We start from the raw sequence: 20,823 nt of genomic DNA on the forward strand, positions 1-20,823 counted from the left end.
CGGCTAGAGGCAAAGACGAGGGGGAAGAAGGAGAGAAGGCCAGAGGCAAAGACAAGGGGGAGAAGGAGAGACGGCCAGAGAAAGGGAGACAGAGAGGGAAAGAGACAGTCAGAGGCACCGAGAGAGTGAGGCAGGGAGAGACAGCTAGTGAGACATAGCCGTCGGTAGCAGGGGTTACTCCTAGTCTGCGTTATGAGTTTCATTTATTTTGCAGTTTTTATTTATTTTGTTCTAAGACCAGCTGCTGTTTATTAAGGTAAACATACAATATATGCCGGGGGTTAGACTGTAATGCAATACTACCATGTTCTACCTGGAGTATGGCTACAACACGAGTGGACGTTATCTGGCTATTATATAATATAATATGTGCTATAGGACAGGTAGAAATAAATGTTGATCCTGTGTATGGCACTGCATATGGGCAGAAATACCTTTGTATATGGCTGACAACGGTTTAGATTCCTTCTCCACACGAAAGACAATATACTTGTCTAGGAATACAGCTATAAAAGTATTTAATTATTTACATTTATGCTACAATAACTACATCTCTTTCCACTGAACCATTCATGTAAGGAAGATTATTTTTGCAGTACCTTGGTGTATTCCGTGTGCAAAATAACTTGTTTCCATGTTTTACTGGAGAACTTAAAAATACAGAGGAAATAATTCCCACTTTTAAATGTGGTACATTATTCCTTTAACTCACAGTCCCTACATAAGTACCAGGAAAGATGCATTGGTAGATGTAAGCAATATACGATAATTACATTTACTGCAGCCGTTCAGGATAAATATTTGTACTAACCAAAAACTATTTTGTTTTTGAAGACAAATTTTTCCTTCAAATCAGAGGGACTGCGATGGGAACCTCATCTGCCCCAGCGTATGCAAACATGTGTTTGGGGTGGTGGGAAAAAGAAATTGTATTCAGTGATTCTAATGACAATTATACCAGCCACATAAGCTTGCGGCTACGGTATATAGATGACCCTTACATACTATGGGAGGGTGAGGATAGTTTCATGAGTTCACATGAACAACAATTAAATTAACCTCAGTCCAACCATCATGGAAGTGGTAGTATACGGGGTATGTCATACCACCACTTCTCCTACTGCCTTCATTGTAACACTGTTACAAAACAGTGTGTGTGTCTGTGCATATATATATATATATATATATATATATATATATATATATATATAGAGAGAGAGAGAGAGAGAGAGAGAGAGAGAGAGAGAGAGAGAAGTGGGGGGTATACTGGGTATGTCATACCACAACTTCTCCTGCTGCCTTCCTTGTAAAACTATCACATTCCAGTCACTTTTTATTATGTATGATTACTATTACTACAGAGGCTCCTAATACGGTCAGATCTTAGTCTTTAATAACTGTAGAAAGTAGCTGCTCTCAATTTTAATCCGTTATCTGAAAACCATTACCCAGAAATTTCAGAAACCCAGAAATGGGAAAAAATATGTTATCTATGCTGTTCTGTGATGTTGTTATACACAAAGACCTGAGCGCAAACTGTTTCTTCCTATAAGGAGATAATGTCAGATGTGTTTTGTAAATTGGTAAAAACAATAGAAGAACAGCAGTAATCCCCCGTTATCAAGATGCCATTCTGGCAAAACAACCGGTCAGACCAATTGTAATTAGCAGTCGCCTGACTCTCAGGTTTTTCAGGTAACATTCAATGCAACCCAGACCGCCGTGCCACCTGCTGGATGTCACATGCCCAGCGTCGGTCAATCACCGGCAGTCTGGAGGTTTCTGATTAGTTGGTAATGTTAGGAAGATGTCTACCATGGTTCATAGCAATTTTACCACATGATTTTGCTATATTGAGGCTTATAAATGACTTCATTATCAGGTCCCTCTCATATTAATTATTGCACGGCGATTGGGTGCTTTATGGAGGATAATTGAAATAACTGATGAATGACGGGACACTAAGGGCCGGACGGCCGGGACACTAAGGGCCGGACGGCCGGGACACTAAGGGCCGGACGGCCGGGACACTAAGGGCCGGACGTCCGGGACACTAAGGGCCGGACGGCCGGGACACTAAGGGCTTGACGGTCGGGACACTAAGGGCCGGATGGCTGGACACTAAGGACTGGAAAACCAGGACACTTAGGGCTGGACGGCCGGGACACTTAGGGCTTGACGGTCAGGACACTAATGGTGGGATGGCTGGACTCTAATGGCTGGAAGGCCGGGACATTAAGGGCTGGAAGTCCGGGACATTAAGGGCTGGAAGTCCGGGACATTAAGGGCTGGAAGTCCGGGACATTAAGGGCTGGAAGGCCGGGACATTAAGGGCTGGAAGTCCGGGACATTAAGGGCTGGAAGGCCGGGACATTAAGGGCTGGATGGCCGGGATACTAATGGCAGGATAGCTGGGACACTAATGGCCGGGACACAAAGGGCTGGATTGCCTAAACACTAAGAGCTGCATGGTCGGGACACTAAGGGCTGGAAGTCCGGGACACTAAGGGCTGGAAGTCCGGGACACTAAGGGCTTGACGGTCGGGACACTAAGTGCCGGATGGCTGGACACTAAGGACTGGAAAACCAGGACACTTAGGGCTGGACAGCCGGGACACTTAGAGCTTGACGGTCAGGACACTAATGGCGGGATGGCTGGGACACTAATGGCGGGACAGTAAGGGCTGGATTGCCTGAACACTAAGAGCTGCATGGTCGGGACACTAAGGGCTGGAAGTCCGGGACACTAAGGGCTGGAAGTCCGGGACACTAAGGGCTTGACTGTTGGGACATTAATGGCGGGATGGCTGGACTCTAATAGCTGGAAGGCCGGGACACTTAGGGCTGGATGGCCGGACACTAATGGCGGGATGGCTGGGACACTAATGGCCAGACACTAAGGGCTGGAAGTCCGGGACACTAAGGGCCGGACAGCTGGACACTAAGGACTGGATAACCGGGACACTAAGGGCTGGACGGCCGGGATACTAAGGGCTTGACTGTTGGGACATTAATGGCGGGATGGCTGGACTCTAATAGCTGGAAGGCCGGGACACTTAGGGCTGGATGGCCGGACACTAATGGCGTGATGGCTGGGACACTAATGGCCGGATAGTAAGGGCTGGATTGTCGGGACACTAAGAGCTGGATTGTCGGGACACTAAGGGCTGGAAGTCCGGGACACTAAGGGCTGGATGGCTGGGACACTAATGGCCGGATGGCCGGGACACTAAGGGCTGGACACTAAGGATTGGATGACCGGGACACTAAGGGCTGGATGGCCGGACACTTAGGGCTGGATGGCCGGACACTAACGGTGGGATGGCTGGACTCTAATGGTCGAATGGCCGGGACGGCTGGACACTTTCCCATTATGGATTTGTGACCTTACCTTGGGAACTATCTTCAGAGAAACAAATAGAGACTTCATCGTGTCTGTCGCCATCTTCTGCCACCCCAGCTACAGGATCTTCAGAAGGTGTCAGAGATGAGGAAAATTCCGGAAAGGTGGCGGGTCCTCCTCGGGGAGGTGGGACCTCGATCCCCATCAATCGATACTTTCTTCTGCGATTCCCTATCCACGTCTGCAATAATAACACAAGCATGTTGGGATCGATGGACCAGGACTGATGTAGTAATTATAAAGACCGTTCACTTTCCTCTGTGTAATACCAGCAGCGGTGGATTATAATAAGGAGGGACGAGGATCAGATTACTCTCTGCAACATTAGTGCTGCAATTATGTACTCGGATAAAGCCGATCTGTCAGCAGGGTTTAATTTCAGTATATATTGTTATAACACTTCAGTAAAACACCATTCAGTCAGCATGAATCCAACTGCTGTGTATTTGTTGAGCTTCCTCACCCTATAATCTGGATCGTGACCCTCTGATGGGACAGCTCCCGCGGTAGAAGAGTCTAAAAAGCAACTGGTACATTCCTGATCTTTACCGAGCCATAGCCTTCGAACTAAATAACTCCGAGATGTGATTTCCTGTGTTTTATTTAACAAGAAGAGTTACAATATTATTTTCGCATAATGTCACTTTACACTGGATGTTTGGGGCTCTCATCACTGAAAAAGTGGAACTTTGTGTGACCCGTTTTATACGAGTCCTTGCACGTCTCTCCATAATGGGACAGCCTAATCCGCTGAAAACTTAGACGCCCAGTTGTGTGTAGAAGGCTGCTGTATCATCTGAGGAACATGTGATGATGGTCATGTAATAATTTCACTGACAAGCTGTTTGGAATGAACATTGCAGTAGGTGGTCAGACATGGATCGTGGTCATACAATCTACCTGTAAACCCACATTCACATCGCAGGTTGAGCGAGCAAATCTCCTATACAAAGCCTACGGGACATACCTTTTAGGGGCAGATGCACAACGGCACAAGGTGACACAATGCGTCTCCGGAACAGTCCGCGGAGACACATTGCGTCAGCGATTTTATAGAAATTTCAGCTCATCTTTCCTCACGTACCATAGAGGTGCACAGAAACATGGAGTGGAAATTTCTTACCGCAATAGCCAGCAATAGGTGCACCTGAACATGGAGTGAAAATTCAGCGCCACCTCGCGCCAAATCGAATCTTTCGAGAGAACTGACTTCATACACTTACAGATCGCGCTTCCTGAAAATGTTAAACTTCCCTAATGATCTGTATTGTCGTCTATATATTTAATATAATATTTATTACTGACGTATATGACAGTTCAGCTGCAAGTATAAACCTTTCTACAACACAATATATCCTAATGTGATTCTTTAGGGCACATTTATCAATCACCGCATAAAATTTAAAATAGTTTTCAATCCTTATCACATTGATAAGGATTTAACTATTTCTTATATTTGCAAAAAAAGCAACAGAGGAACAGCAGTTCCGAAAAACTGTGGTTCCTGTGAAGTGGAAAACATACTTACCACTGCCTCTTCACTTCCGAAAAAGTATGCGATCCACAGGGGTCCTCTTCTCACTCCAGTGCGCATGCGCCAACTGAAAACCTCGGGCATGCGCACAAACATCTCTGCACTATACAGTTGCAGAGAGAGAGCGGTGAGTGACAGAGAGGGATCATGTGATCAGTGACAGGGAGGGATCATGTGATCAGTGACCGCGAGGGATCATGTGATCCCTCCACACATGCGCTGTCCAGTACTGCTCTTCGGAGCAGAGCTGACAGCACTGAAACTTTTCAATTATGATAATGTACGCCAGCTTCAGCTAAACAATTGATCATTTTTTTTTATCAAACTTCAGTAAATAGCGATACTGAGCAGTGCCCATACACTGTTATGGGGACTGCTCAGTAAAACGAAGAGATATCTATGATATCTGCTGCGATGCAGTGATAGTAAATAAGAATTTTGAGGATACGTTTTCGGGGATTGAACACACTATTTAGTTTCATACATAGGCTCCTTTGAGAGTAAACCATCACGTTATGAAAACAAGTGAACCCAAGCAGAAAGTATCCCCCTCAGCAGCTCTTCTCTACAGAACCGCCAGCCCTTCTGAAGACGTTCCTAGATCATACAGACGCCGCTCACCTGGGGGCTTGGGTCTATATTTAGCTGCACAGACAGAATGAGTTATTAGTTTGTGGCACGGCTATTTATTATACAGGAGCTAAAATCTATTTCAGGCTCCTGAAGTCCAGCACAAGGCTTGTCTCATGCAATTTTAAATGACTTCTGATGCAGAGGAATCCATGTCCTAACGTACAGCACACTGCAAATCTATTCTATGAGCAGCGTTATTACACCGTCCGCTTTATTCAGAAGCCTCGCAAGCGATTCCTTCGCCTAATCCAATTAACCCTTATCCAGGAGTGTCTGCTGCTTACAGTAATTCAATGAAAACTAGCTTTAATCTCCTGCATGTATCAACCATGTTAATGTAAGTGCTTTAACTGCAAAATGAAATAAATGTAACAAAATAGCTCCTATAAAGCAGAAGAGCTGACTGATCTGAGTTTAAAGAGCATTGCAGTAAAATAAAGAACACCGGAGGGTAAATGTATCAAGCTGGCAGTTTACGCCGTGTTGAAAAGTGGAGGTGTTGCCTATAGCAACCAGTTAGATTCTAGTTATTTATTTGCTACAGTCTACAAAATAGTTAGAATCTGATTGGTTGCTATAGGCAACATCTCCACTTTTCAAACCCACCGGATACTCTCAGCTTGATACATTTACCCACAAAATGCTTCTAATCCAGCTCACTTGCCCTACACCAAGTAAGGTAGAAAAGTAGATATTGAGGAGTTGTTTCAAACAAGCACAGAAGCGAACCGTACAAATCTCCCCCAGCGCACGTACATCCTGCACCAGCCTCTCACTGCATCAAATATTTATTATAGACAGGAGAAAAGTGTATCATACAGATTGAAGAAACCGTAGATAATCCGGCTGCACCAATCTTCCAGTAACCGTTTGCTAACACAAATATATTCCATAGACAGGACTTCTGGTGCCGCAGTCATGACCAGTTAAGAAACAGCAGCATAGATCTTTTGGGAGAGGTGGGTGGGTGGGGGGGGGGGTCTAGTTATTAAAGGGATAAAAGCACTTGATTCTGCAAAAAGGAAATTTTATTTTTTTGCAGGACTTAGGGCTTCTCCTTATTTACCAAAGCCCCCGGCCAGTAAATGCGGTCACAGGCGGCTAGCCATAGCTGGGGACCTCCTATAAAGCACTGGGGAAGCCTAGTTACCAAGTGACAGTACAAGTACTGTCGCTTTCCTATGATTGCTAACGCCATCTCTGGGAGTGTCCACGGCAAACAAAAACTTTATTACATTTTTCCTGATTTATATATTGTCCGCTCTTTTTCTATTTTTGAATTTTTATTTTTTAACTGTATTATTTTTTACGATGTAGAAACTGGTACTGGAAACCTGGGCAATCCAGTTTGCATGTCCGCGCTGGCGTGCTGACCAAAGCAGGCGCTGAGCGTCCCAGGACTGGCTTGGTTATTGGTAGTAAGAATTTCCGCTGCCAGCCAGTCACAGCAGGGGCTAAGCATCGCTCCACTGCCCGGGTGACATTTTCTTAATAAATTGCCGGATAAAAGATTCCTATCGCTGTGGTCTGCAATGATCTTGTTATCAGAGGGCACTTAAAGCACAGACCCCTTATTCACTTGTTATGTTTTTAAGTTTTCTAGGTGCAACAAATGAACAATTTAACAACATTAAATGGATACACGAGTTTCACAAGCTCAATATACGTATCTGTCTGTGACCGGCATCACAGTTCTCAGGTTGTTGATGGAATGATACAGTGTTGCCAGTCAATAAGCTGTTATTTCTGAACTAAAATATTGTTTTAGTGGTTCTACTCCAGCCATGCAATAAGCCATCACAACTGGGAGAAGATAGAGATGGGAATTCGGTCTGTTTTACCCCTTCACACCGAGTCCTCTCGCCCCCATCATCAAATCTTTTCACAGATTCCACTCTGAAAGGGCCGATACAGATTGGGGCCTCCAGACAAACACCCGAGGGGAAACAATGTCTTTGTACTATGGATATAAGGGTCGTATTGTCAAGAACTGCTCAAAGAAACGTTGTTGTTCTGGCTTTCTGGGCTGTGGTGCTGCCAGAAATTTTGATATCTCCTTTGCCGAGAGTTTCAGGTTACCGGCGATGCTTCTCTAAAATCAGGGGGTGCTCTAGATGTTTGGCCTATATCTAGAAATATAGTTTCTTTTATAACTCCCAATGTGACTTTGGTGTTGGTGGAAATTATCTTGAAAATATTTTGTATCATTTCATAAATTCACCATTTTCCTGTGGTTATTTCTGGCTTCCAAGTCATAGCCCAGTTGTTGATTTGAGGTTATTAGTTGAGTTTATCTTAAATATTGCATTATTTAACTGGTTTTACTTTGCTTCCATATAGGTGCAAATTTGAATATAAAGGAGAAAGAGGAAATGACTATAGTGTGTAATGTTTTTAAAGAAATGGTGAAAAACCTCCCATGACAGCTTCTGTATAGGGGTTATCAGTCGCTGATTGTGGGGTCCATGACTGTAATAGACATCCGTATCCCACAGAAGTCCTGGGGGCAACAGAGTACCAGGGGGGTACATCTAGCTCTAAGGGAAAAGTGTCTGATATAGGTGAAAACCACGACCCGTTATTGGGGTTCACTACAAGGTTCTAGAGGCCGAGATTACACCGGATACGCAGATCTGGTAGAGACTTCACCAAACAGACTTAGAGCTTTGTTTGCATTTAAATGTGTCACCACCAAGAATTATTTATGTAATTGTCTGTTTTTTTATGTAACATTTTAGCGTTGTATTTTTGTATTTGACATTACAGTGTATTTTGGATTTTATTATCTGAGACCTCAAACAACGTTCATTTGAGTCATTGTTCTAGAACCACAAACGTCAATGTGCCGTAACTCTGGGATCCCACAAGAGTCAGCCTGCCCCCCACCCTTCCCCGCTCGGAGCACTGCTGTATATTATAATGGACAAAGATATGTTATATACAGGTTAACAGTATGTGATGGTTACTCCAATGAAATACTTGGGGTATAACCTGGAGCATTATTGTGTATCTTGATAAAGGGATAAGCAATGTATAATAATATAGAAATTAAATTAGATTGTAAGCTCCAGTGGGTCACAAACCGATGTGACTGATAAATATTCCCTGTACAGCACCACGTAATACAGTGGCGCTATATAAACAATACTAGATGTATTTTAGCGTTGGGCGACCTCCCTGTACCCGCTTGTGGGTTTCACGTTTCTTACCCTCACTATTTCACAGTCCACGTTTAGCTCCGACGCCACGGCCTCTATCTTCTCCCGACACACTGAGCCCAGACTGGTCATCCCATTGTCCCAATACTTCTTCAGCATTTGAACGTCGCGGTCACTGAACTGAGTGCGATCCTGGAGCTGAGGAACGATAAATATCACGTTATTTGTACACAGCGGAGGATTATACACAATGTCCATTAACATGAATAGGACGAACCGCTCTGTATTCTGCACCATGGTACTGCAATGCAGATGATGTGGGTCAAATGGTCTAAATCTCATCATCATCATCATCATCATCATTTATTTATATAGCGCCACAGGTTCCGCAGCGCTGTACAGAGAACTCATTCACATCAATCCCTGCCCCATTGGAGCTTACAGTCTAAATTCCCTAATATACACTCAGACAGAGAGAGAGAGAGACTAGGGTCAATTTAAATAGCAGCCAATTAACCTACTAGTATGTTTTTGGAGTGTGGGAGGAAATCGGAGCACCCGGAGGAAACCCACGCAAACACAGTGAGAACATACAAACTCCACACAGATAAGGCCATGGTCGGGAATTGAACTCATGACCCCAGTGCTGTGAGGCAGAGGTGCTAACCACATAGCCACCGTGCTGCCCAAATCTGCTCCTAATAATGGATGTACGTCTAAATAATCTCCATTTGTCATGATAGACAATGTCGTAATGCATTGCAGTGTATTGATGAATAGTGAGTGATACATTGTAACATTATTTTCCATTCTATAAACTGCTACGAACTAAAACAGCCGAAATGTCCCACTTTGGGTGGAACAGCTTCAGATTAAATTTGTTGTCAGGAGATGAGTGATGTGTTAGTGAGGACAGGGCTGCATGTGACAGGGGCAGTGATATGATGTGAGGAGGGGAATGGAGGCAGCAGGAAGCCACAGACTGAGAGTATTATAGGGGAAGGAGCAGGGTTCCCAGCAGCACAGAGTATATCAGGAGATGAGTGATGTGTTAGTGAGGACGGGGCTGCATGTGACAGGGGCAGTGACATGATGTGAGGAGGGGAATGGAGGCAGCAGGAAGCCACAGACTGAGAGTTATATAGTGGAAGGAGCAGGGTTCCCAGCAGCACAGAGTATATCAGGAGATGAGTGATGTGTTAGTGAGGACGGGGCTGCATGTGACAGGGGCAGTGACATGATGTGAGGAGGGGAATGGAGGCAGCAGGAAGCCACAGACTGAGAGTATTATAGGGGAAGGAGCAGGGTTCCCAGCAGCACAGAGTATATCAGGAGATGAGTGATGTGTTAGTGAGGACGGGGCTGCATGTGACAGGGGCAGTGACATGATGTGAGGAGGGGAATGGAGGCAGCAGGAAGCCACAGACTGAGAGTTATATAGTGGAAGGAGCAGGGTTCCCAGCAGCACAGAGTATATCAGGAGATGAGTGATGTGTTAGTGAGGACAGGGCTGCATGTGACAGGGGCAGTGACATTATGTGAGGAGGGGAATGGAGGCAGCAGGAAGCCACAGACTGAGAGTATTATAGGGGAAGGAGCAGGGTTCCCAGCAGCACAGAGTATATCAGGAGATGAGTGATGTGTTAGTGAGGACGGGGCTGCATGTGACAGGGGCAGTGACATGATGTGAGGAGGGGAATGGAGGCAGCAGGAAGCCACAGACTGAGAGTATTATAGGGGAAGGAGCAGGGTTCCCAGCAGCACAGAGTATATCAGGAGATGAGTGATGTGTTAGTGAGGACAGGGCTGCATGTGACAGGGGCAGTGACATGATGTGAGGAGGGGAATGGAGGCAGCAGGAAGCCACAGACTGAGAGTATTATAGGGGAAAGAGCAGGGTTCCCAGCAGCACAGAGTATATCAGGAGATGAGTGATGTGTTAGTGAGGACAGGGCTGCATGTGACGGGGCAGTGACATGATGTGAGGAGAGGAGTGGAGGCAGCGGGAAGTCACAGACTGAGAGTTATATAGTGGAAGGAACAGGGTCCCCAGCAGCACAGAGTATATCAGGAGATGAGCGATGTGTTAGTGAGGACAGGGCTGCATGCGACAGGGGCAGTGACATGATGTGAGGAGGGGAATGGAGGCAGCAGGAAGCCACAGACTGAGAGTTATATAGTGGAAGGAGCAGGGTCCCCAGCAGCACAGAGTATATCAGGAGATGAGTGATGTGTTAGTGAGGACAGGGCTGCATGTGACAGGGGCAGTGAGATGATGTGAGGAGGGGAATGGAGGCAGCAGGAAGCCACAGACTGAGAGTTATATATTGGAAGGGGCAGGATCCCCCAGCAGCACAGAGTATATCACACTCTCTACACTCTGCATCATACAGAGCACTGTGTCCCACCATCTAAGCCCACTATAACATTGTGTATGACGTTGGAGTTACAAAACGACACTCCTACATGTACTGTATCATTGTTGTTGATTTGCAAGGTGTCAGAATGCTCTATAGGACCTCATTGTGGGGAAAATCGGGGATACATAAAACAGGGACATACAAAGCAGATAAAATAAATGCAGAAGTGGAAACAAATAGTAGGGCGGGTCCTGCTTGTGTGAGAGCTTACAATCTAGTGGGTAGATCGCTCTATAAATCTATTGGCTATTTGCAGGAGCTGTAAAAACAGTAACTATTCCGCTGTGTTGGAGATCTATGTGCTTAAGTGAAAGATACATTAAGTGCATATAAATATATATACACAATATTGTAATATTCACAGGCAGGAGATTGTTCCTTTGTACTTTCATATCGGACCTCCCACAGTAAACCGCGTGTTCCTCTGGCAGGAAAATAAGAGATCAGTGACTAATTGTTCCTGAATAATGTGCAGGAGCAGCAGGAACCCATCTGGTTTAGTAAATGAGCTGCTGCAGACTGGAAGGTAGAAGGTTTTCTTTACCTGAGCTCTAATCTGCCTAATCAATGTTCTGCTCAGCATCACCGCTCTTTACACGGATCAGCAGCACATGAACCGGAGCCGTTATCTTACACGGCTGCAGCCAGACGGTGTAGACACAAATCCACGGTTAGTCCGGCTTCAGACTGATGCTCGCTGGGGACAAGAGACTCGGACGTGGCCAAGAACTGTTCGGTGCACATGGTGGATCTACGGCCCGATGACCATATACTTATCATTAACAAAGTTAATATTTTCCATCTACCGTTCTTTTCACCTGCTATTGTCTGATAATGAGGAAAGACGCTGCATTAACCGTCGGCGGCCTGTAAGGACGGTGGCTCGATACGGCCGTATAAGGCGGTAAATCTATGCGGATGGAACGTGATGTAAGAAAGGCAACGCTAAAGCAGCGCACCTCGATGCTACTTTAAAAAAAAAAGCAAGTGGGTATCAGGTCATTGAATACAGTTTTGTACTAGCAATAAAATAATATAAGTAAAATGCATTTAATTAACACAAGTAGGTATGAGGTCTAAACAACATATAACACTTGTCACACTCAGTTGGCCACGTTTGAACCTCCGTATATTTCTGTGTCATCACTTTATTTCCCATGATCTATGCCCACAGATGGGTAGGAGCATTGATCATTGATACACCAGTCAGTAGCAGCCAGGGACGTCCTCGGCTGAAGGGCGGGGGGGGGGAGGTATCTGCCCACCGCTGGGCCGGGCCGATAGTGGGCTACCTGGGGCTGGGTCACTGGACCACCTGCATTTATTACCTTTAAAATGTTCCCTATAGGTTGCTGAGCCGAGTCTCGACCCCACAGAATACAATTTGCCAGCCAGCCCCTGGCAGGAGCAGCGGGAGCCTCGGAGGGGTAGAGGACCACACCTCTGGGATACGTAGTGGCTGCCGCCCCTACACCCATTTATTAGATGGTTTCCCCAGTCATGTTATGTGGAGCATAAGCCAATCAATCTATTTCTACTGGAAAAAGGGGGAATGTACATAAAAGGAGAGGGGCCTAAATAAAAGGGGGTAATTTACTGATCCTTGGCCGGGTACACCAGCAGAGACTGGTGGTTAACAGGTCATATTGTCACAGTCACGCCAGCAGCTCAAACTCTCCCAATATCGGGACTCATGCCTAAATTGGGACAGTGGGAAGGGGAGGGGGGACAAAGGTGTAGAAAGATAACCGATGAAAACTAAGGCTACTATTTTACATAGTAATAATCCGGTGCAGTCAGGTTTGGCAGCGTCCTGCAGGGACAGAGAGTCACTGGCTGAATATTTGCAGTCGGCGTTTAGCTGAACGAGTTCCCTTACTCTGTACTTCCCAGGCTGTCTGATCATTACACTACAGATCAGAGGGAGCACGCTGGGGGGTCCTCGTCAGATGAGGCTCCCCCCCCAGAATCATACATTTCAAAGTGGAAGTGGAGACACTGAGCCCACCAGACTGAAAACGTTTTGCACAAGGTATAAAATGTGTGAAACATTTATTAGCTGAGTGGTTTCCGGTCCTAACTCTTAATAAAGGCTCTTTACCCTTCAGCCACTATGTCCTGCACAGTGCACTCACGTTGAACTATTGTGCAGTATATACATTCTGAAATTAGACTATAATCAATTCACTAGTGGACAGATGAACATTTTTTGAAAACTGGTGCACAGGAAAAAGTTGCTATAAATCACAGGTAATCACATTATTCCTCTTTCCCTTCGGTCATTGTACATGTTTCACTCCTATTATCCTTTTCCTAACTGTGTGAAATAAAAAGCATTTTTTTTCAAACAAAAGGGGGAGGGGGGCGTTTGCTAGCTCAAAATTTTGATCTTAAATTGAAATATTATTTAGGGGCACTGTGAAAGATATATCGTGCTTAAAACACACATTGGCTATTGGTTGTGCAAAAAAATGGATCTCGCAGACACCAAATTCCATTTCTTTGAGCTAAATAGCGTATTGTAAACTTCTTGCATTCAGCTGTTTAGTAAATAATCTGATGAAACAGAAAATTCATATCTCAACAGGAAAGAGAATGTTTGAGACTCAATTTAGATAAATACATTCAATGCCTGTTATACGCACACAATGTACAATGCAAGGGGGTTTATCAACCTATCTACATAAATCCAAAACAAACACAAAAAGAAAAACAAACAAAACAAAAACATATCTTATTTGGACAATGCAAATGGAACAATAATCTGTTTCTGAATCATGATGCAACTTTCTCTAAATCTATATTTACAATTCATTCCACAATACAGATAAACACTGGATATAAAGGACACAATTCTGCTGTGGAATCCATATGGTATTTAGTTTTCTTCTGTGCCTGACCTAGATCTGGAGACGGGAACAACTTGTCAAAACTTCACTTAACAAATGGAGAACATGTTCATAATGCTTTTACGCCTGGTGCTGTCAAAAAGTAACAAGTGAACGCTGTAAGTTCAATGATAAAAGTAAATATGCATAAAATATGTCCTTGTTTATTTAATTAATTTTACACAATCTCTACTTAACCATTTCCTCTAACTTATGCAAAACAAGAACAACAACAAAGCGTGTATAGAAATGATGGCACCATGAATGTTGCGTAATTGTTCTATGCAGATCACATAAAACTCAGCCCCCAGCGGACCCTAACCCACTAGAACCAACCAATCCACGTGTGGTCAATATGTATCACTACGGTGTGCTTCAGTCAAGACTTATAAGCTCAAAGCCGACGTTTATTTTTCTGCTTAGTGTAGTGCCCTGTTGTAGCCTTCAGAGGTCACTGTTGCAATCTATGCAGCTCTTTCTGCCATTGGCCAGTCATATTTCATAAATTTATAATATAAAAGTAAAGTTTACTCTATGCCCAGTTTTAAAGAATTTCATCCAACGCACAGCGGCGTACACGTTTAGGTCTGATCGGGGGCTGGGGACGGTTATTGTATTCTACACAAGGATTCTACATTTATAAGGCCCCAAATGTTACTTAATTTAAACTCACTCACTGTTCTTTTCCGCGAACATTCGGTAATCCAAGGCACGGAGAGGTTTCCTGATATCTGCGGAGAGAAAACCAGCAGTAATATCATCCAGTCACTTGTATCAGGACTCTATAACATGTGCTTACCATAATCCTATGGTCTCCACCGTGCCAAGTGTACGTCAGACAGCGACAGGCCGGTAATAACGTATTTACAGACACACAGAATTGGAGATTTGCTCGTTGTGCAAACTGTAACCTCAAACTATCCAAAATGTGTTTACATAGAGTAGGTGGAGAACAATTGCACATAATTTCTGGTCACTCCAAACTATCTCCAGAAACGTCCACAGACGTTAATTAGGGTTTCCACGTCACCGGTATAATGGCAACTACATACTGAGCACACACGTTGAATGTTTGCATTGGTGAGAATGGCAGAAAACATCTGATCTCGCTGTGAAGCAATCATGTAGCATGAACAATGTATTCATGGCCGGTATTAAATGGATGATGTGGAAACCTTAAACACTCCAATGTCAGCTATGCTGGATTCATGCACAACAGGCCCATATGAACAGCACCATAAACACTTTGTGCTCTGCTTGTGTGACTGAGTTCTGCTTTCCACACGTGTCTAGTGTAGGGATCAGTCCCGCCAACGCTTGCACCCTGTATTGTGCACTGTAGTGAGTATTGTTGAAAGTAAATTAGAGTATAAACGAGTCTCGTCTTTTATTATGAGCTAGGCAAATGGCTACATCCCTCCTTCTGTTCTAACGTCCTCGGTGTCCACCTACGTAACTGTGCGCGGTCCAAGATGGCGGCTAGATGGTCTCCGCAATGTCTAAAGACGCAGTATCCCCCTTAACTACTGAACGTAAGATGAAGAAGCTGCGTTTGTGCCAATTCCATATAATCACAGCGATTGTGACCTTCTATCTCAACCCAAAATCTTTCTTTCCAATATCCTATACGTTTCCTGGCAAAAATAATCTGAGATTTGCATTATGCAGCAACCCCTGATCATTAATTGTAATATAAATGTAAAAAAAAAAATTGTACTATACTTATTTTACTAACCAGACTTTTCTAAAAGTTAAGAACTATGTTCAGATAACAAGGGAAAGCCAACGAGCTGAAATAATTGAAGTGGAACTAAATAAAACCATTAAAACCTTTGCTACGAGTTAAGATGTATTCATACATTACACAGCAATAAAGGGACTTTATATTGTGTAGTATATTTGGGTGCTGACATACTGTTTATATATTGGCACACAAATCTTTACTATGGCAAGGTACAGACTGAAGGTTCAAACGATTGAATCTACGACTGAAGGTCCGATCAGTCTGACGATTCATCCATACACACTGACACGATTTACCTTCAGATCTGTGCTCTTCATCTGGTCCTCTAGTCTTCAAAGAATGACGGCACAATATTCATTCATTCATTCATTCATTACTGTCACATTGTCACACTGATTAAAACCGCCTTGTTATAGCTATCCACATGTCCTAACGAATATCGTTAGCTTCTGTGACTCTGAAACAAAACATTCAGTCTCAGAAGGAACAAATTAATTATTCCTTTATTCACCAGGATATTCATCGCTAGCATCTGCTGAAAAGAGCCCGACTCTGTAACCTCTATGGAGATCGTGAGCATGAGGGCATACACACTACATGATCGGTCGGAAAATATTAAACAGTACAACCAACCAAATGAAATGATGATCTGCACTTTGGAACGATCATCGTGTTACTATACTCACTCACATGATATCTGATCAAACAGTCGGATGTCGGCTGATTTGGAGGTTTTTGGTGCAATCATCGGGCCAGTGTGTACTTGGCCTTAGTTTTGTCTTGGGATCTACAATCCCAAAGTCCTTGAGAATAAATGATGATTTGTAGGCACAAGTGGCTACTGGCCTGTTTATTGCACCCCATAAAACACAACAATCACCTAGCACAGAGCAATAACAGTATAGATATCCTAGCTCTGTTACGGCACTAATATATTGTAAACACACCTAACCTGATCCAACCAGGCACCTGGGCTGCTTAACAGCATAAATGCATCGCGGACACAGAGTATTTCTACCTTTTTTGTGAGATCTGCAGCAATACAGGGAAGACATATCAAACCCGCTCAAAATACTTTGATAGATTCCAAGGTAGTGAAATACCAAGCTTTATCCAATTATTCTATCATTTACAAACCCCAGGCATCAGATTGGTCTCACAATTGGAAATGTACAGCAATCATTGCAAAACCTCATTGTGCCATCAGGTTTTGGTACCAGAATTGTTGGGTTATTCCACTTGATATAATAGTACACCTAAAACAAGCCTTTTCCTGACCTTTAAATTAACATCTTCTGTCCAGGCTTCAGGGATTATGTAGATTAACCTTTCTCTGGTGCTATGATAATGTCCTGTTTAGGTATTCTTTTTCTTCATGGACAATATGTTTCGGTATCTCGTCTCATCTCTGACCTTATGTTACTGGTGCACAAACCAAGTATCTGATAGAGTCACCTTTGGGTCAGAGCGAAGAAGCTCTTTAAGTTTAAGGGCAAATGCTTCAGCAGACTGACGTGATATACCGGTTCTGGCTTTCTTCTACACTTCTGTCCTAATTACCTTCTCCTGCTCGTTCATCGACCTCACAGGGCCCCTGCCATGTGGCAACAAATTAGGGACCAAAATTAAAGCAGCCTTTCTCTAGGTTGGAAAGTCCTGATTCAGACATTCTTATTGCAACTGTTTTCTGTGCTGCATGGTCAATTACACTGTGCTGGAAAGCGGGTTTCCGTCTTCCAGGGGGTAAATGTATCAAGCTGAGAGTTTTCCTGCAGATTTGAAAAGTGGAGATGTTGTCTATAGCAACCAATCAGATTCTAGCTTTCATTTTGTAAATAAATGATAACTAGAATCTCATTGGTTTTTCAAACCCACCATAAAACTCTCAGCTTGATACATTTACCCCCAGGTCTCTTTTTACTGTATCAAGTTTCTCGGGGATATCGCCCATAGAATAATTCAAAGCGGGTGGAAGCCTGAGGCACATTTGTGATAGAAAACAACTGCCCAGGGGAGGTCAACAGAGGATGAGTAATGTTCCGTTTATAGAACTGCCACAACCTTTCTGACCTTTGACACAAATGGGGTCCTCTGATCAGTTATGATCTATTTATGAAAACTCTGTTAAACATGAGCATAAGATCTTTTTGGATAAGCTTTGTAGAAATATGTTGTAGAGGTACTGTCTCGGGGTAGTGTAGTCCCACCATATGTCCGGGAGACCACTTTAACATTGTGTTATGAAACTCTTGTGGAATAAGTAATTGTTTAACCACCTTATAATTTACTTTAAAATAGGGATAGCTGGGTTCAATTTCTGGTTGAGTAACCCCTCCATTAGCGTCCTAAATCTTCCTGGTGGCTTTGGAGAATGTGACGGATTCTACTGACTAAACCAAGTAGGATCCTGATCTGATCTTTCCTGCTGTTAGTGCTCTCCTACCTTGGTTGGTGTCATCTCCTACTAATGCTGTATTTGGGACTAAAACTGTCTCTCTCTCTCTCTATCATCTTCTGAGATCGATTACTGAGAATCCTCCCTCTAGTCAGGCTCACGGAGAAATCCCTAAACAGATTCCTTCGCGAGAAGGCACATTCATGCTCCCATGACTGTACCCAAAACACTGTCGCTAAATTTAGAGAGGTGAAAATACCCGTTTTACATTTTATTGCCACAGCATGTCCGTCAATCTCCATGAGAAACTGCTAATTGCTCCTTAAAAATGTTTGCATACATGTGCATGATAGGAGAAACCGTCTAGTCTACACTACATATAAGGATACGTATCAGTAAAGATGGCAAAAAAACTCCAGCACATGCCATGACCGTGATGACCACAATTTTAATATCTGCTATGTGGACAGCACACAGGGAATAGGGATCTGTGATCCTTAAGACTGTAGTATTTTGTTTTATTTTCTGGTGACATTGTCCTAAAGCCACCAGGCTTGACGCCATCAACTCTGTTGCTCAGATATACCAGTGGCTTTGTCATCCTGAAAACCAACATTTCCAGGATATCCTGAATCACAATCCCACAATTTGTTATATTTCATCCAACAGTGATCTATAGTAAAACAAAGTTAAGCTTACCTGGTAGTTATTTGGGTTCTGTAACAGTCCGTGTTGAGGGTGAATATTGTAATGTCTGTGCAGATTATTCCTTGATAAATTACCACCGGTGAATTGTGTGCTGGTTGTGTTGTGGACTGAGGTATTGAGCGGTATGTAATAATCACTGTTCTGATACACTGCGTTTTCCGATACGTCTCTCGTGTTAGCCGGGTGTATTTTGGCATTTCCTGTCCGTACAGGAAGTGGGGATACTGTGCACCTGTTTTCTGCATGTGGGGAACTCTTACAATCCCTAAACCGTGAACACATCTGGTTTTGGGCCCCCATGGAAGCCAGCTCCTCCTCACGAGCGTATTCGTCATTTACGTCTCCTGTTTCCATAGCGATAGAAAAACAGTTACTTTCCACCGGTCGATATTTCTCCTCCAATCCTGCACTGAGAGTCCTGGAAGAATGGTCAGTAGCAGCCAATGAAAAGACTTCACGAATCTCAAGGTTCTTAAGACCACAGGAAGAATCTCTAGTCCATTGCCCAGTGTGAGAAATAGGACTTAAACTGGGCTGCTCCAGTTTCTGCAACCGTTGCCCCCCAGGGTGTTCTGCTACATTTTTTAAGGGCCAAGACATTGTCTTTTGAGGGCCAATTCTTTCTATCATTTGACCCGGAGAACCACCAAAATTTTTCTTGGCGTAGAGTGAGTTTGGTGGATTTGCTACATTTTGCTGTCGAGACAACACCGCGGTTTTATCTTCCAGTTGCTGGAAGGAGTTCTTCGCCAGAAGCGCTTGTCGCTGCACTGGAACCTGAAGCTTGGGGTACGTGATGTCGTTCCTTGCCACCGATCTCTGCGCAATGGGCTTCTGTGGATCAGTCTTAGGAGTGATGGTCTGCGTTGTGGTCCCTTGTCTGGCAGATACATTATTTGGACTGTACACGTAAGTCATCATAAGGTCACCACCAGAAGAAGTCCGAGGAGTCAGGCTATGGGAGATATTTGGCACGTTTCTGACTGTCCCTTCGGGAGGCCGAGAAGGGGAACTGGACACAGATCCTTGTAGGGGGTCACCAGACTCTGTATAAATCTTAGTACTCATCTTCCTCCGTTTGTTGCCAACCCAGGTCTGTGAAAAAAATAATAATTGAGATTATATGTGATAAAACAAAAAACACAAAAGTTACAAAAAAATATTATAAATGTCAGTGAAGACAAAAGTGAGGATACTATAGAAACAGTAGAGAAAACGCTGCACAATACAAAGTTACTCCTCTGTGTAGTAGCAGCCTGTGTCTAATTTATTTAACGGTATTTGCATGTTAAATCCAGCCAACCATCCCAGCATTTTCCAGAGTCTCTCCTTGGGATTGTGGGACTATATTCCAAAGTACTTTGGCAAAGAAAACAGTATTACAATTGCATTAGTGTTGTGTGCCAAAATGCAGAAAATTAGGCATTTTGAATTGGGTGAAAGCTAACGGTCTATTTGGCCTCACCAGAGAGGATGTGTGGCATTGTCTATGCCTCTGGATTGACATATTGCTGTAAATTGATCTTACAACTTTGCTCTATTACCCCTGACCAACATTGTTGTGTGACGGGATCATTTAGCTTATGAGTCCCTTTTACCTTTGCAGTCTGGTTGGGCCGAAATGCAAAATGTAGACTTAACCTCATGTGTCAAACTCCCATTGTCCAATAGATTGTAAGCTTGCGAGCAGCCTTCTCACCTCTTTGTCTGTTTTACACAGTTTGTTTATTAGTTTACTGTGTTTGTCCCCAATTGTAAAGCGCTACGGAATATGTTGGCGCTATATAAATAAATGATGATGATGATGATGCTGATGATGATGATGCTCTTGGCTTAAACGTAGATTTATAGTTCCTTTACAGAGAATATAACCCACCCCTGAACAAAAAGTGTTATTTTGTTGAAGACAATGGATTGCCCCACCAAGTCTTAACAGATAA

At 43.7% G+C, this 20,823-nt stretch overlaps 1 protein-coding gene across 3 annotated transcripts in view; it reads right to left on the minus strand.

Moving 5' to 3' along the window:
• Positions 1–20,823, minus strand: part of HDX (highly divergent homeobox) — a 45,163-nt gene that overhangs the window by 17,894 nt on the left and 6,446 nt on the right. For all 3 annotated transcript variants that reach the window (XM_075186218.1, XM_075186219.1, XM_075186216.1), the window contains 4 exons: positions 18,875–19,978; positions 14,714–14,767; positions 8,780–8,926; positions 3,392–3,584 (listed from right to left, as the gene is read on the minus strand). In XM_075186218.1, the coding sequence (XP_075042319.1) occupies positions 3,392–3,584; positions 8,780–8,926; positions 14,714–14,767; positions 18,875–19,978 (1,498 nt within the window). The remainder of the gene's footprint in view (positions 1–3,391; positions 3,585–8,779; positions 8,927–14,713; positions 14,768–18,874; positions 19,979–20,823) is intronic.

This window comes from Mixophyes fleayi, chromosome 9 (genome assembly GCF_038048845.1).
Source record: "Mixophyes fleayi isolate aMixFle1 chromosome 9, aMixFle1.hap1, whole genome shotgun sequence".
NCBI classification, from domain to species: Eukaryota; Metazoa; Chordata; class Amphibia; order Anura; family Limnodynastidae; genus Mixophyes; species Mixophyes fleayi.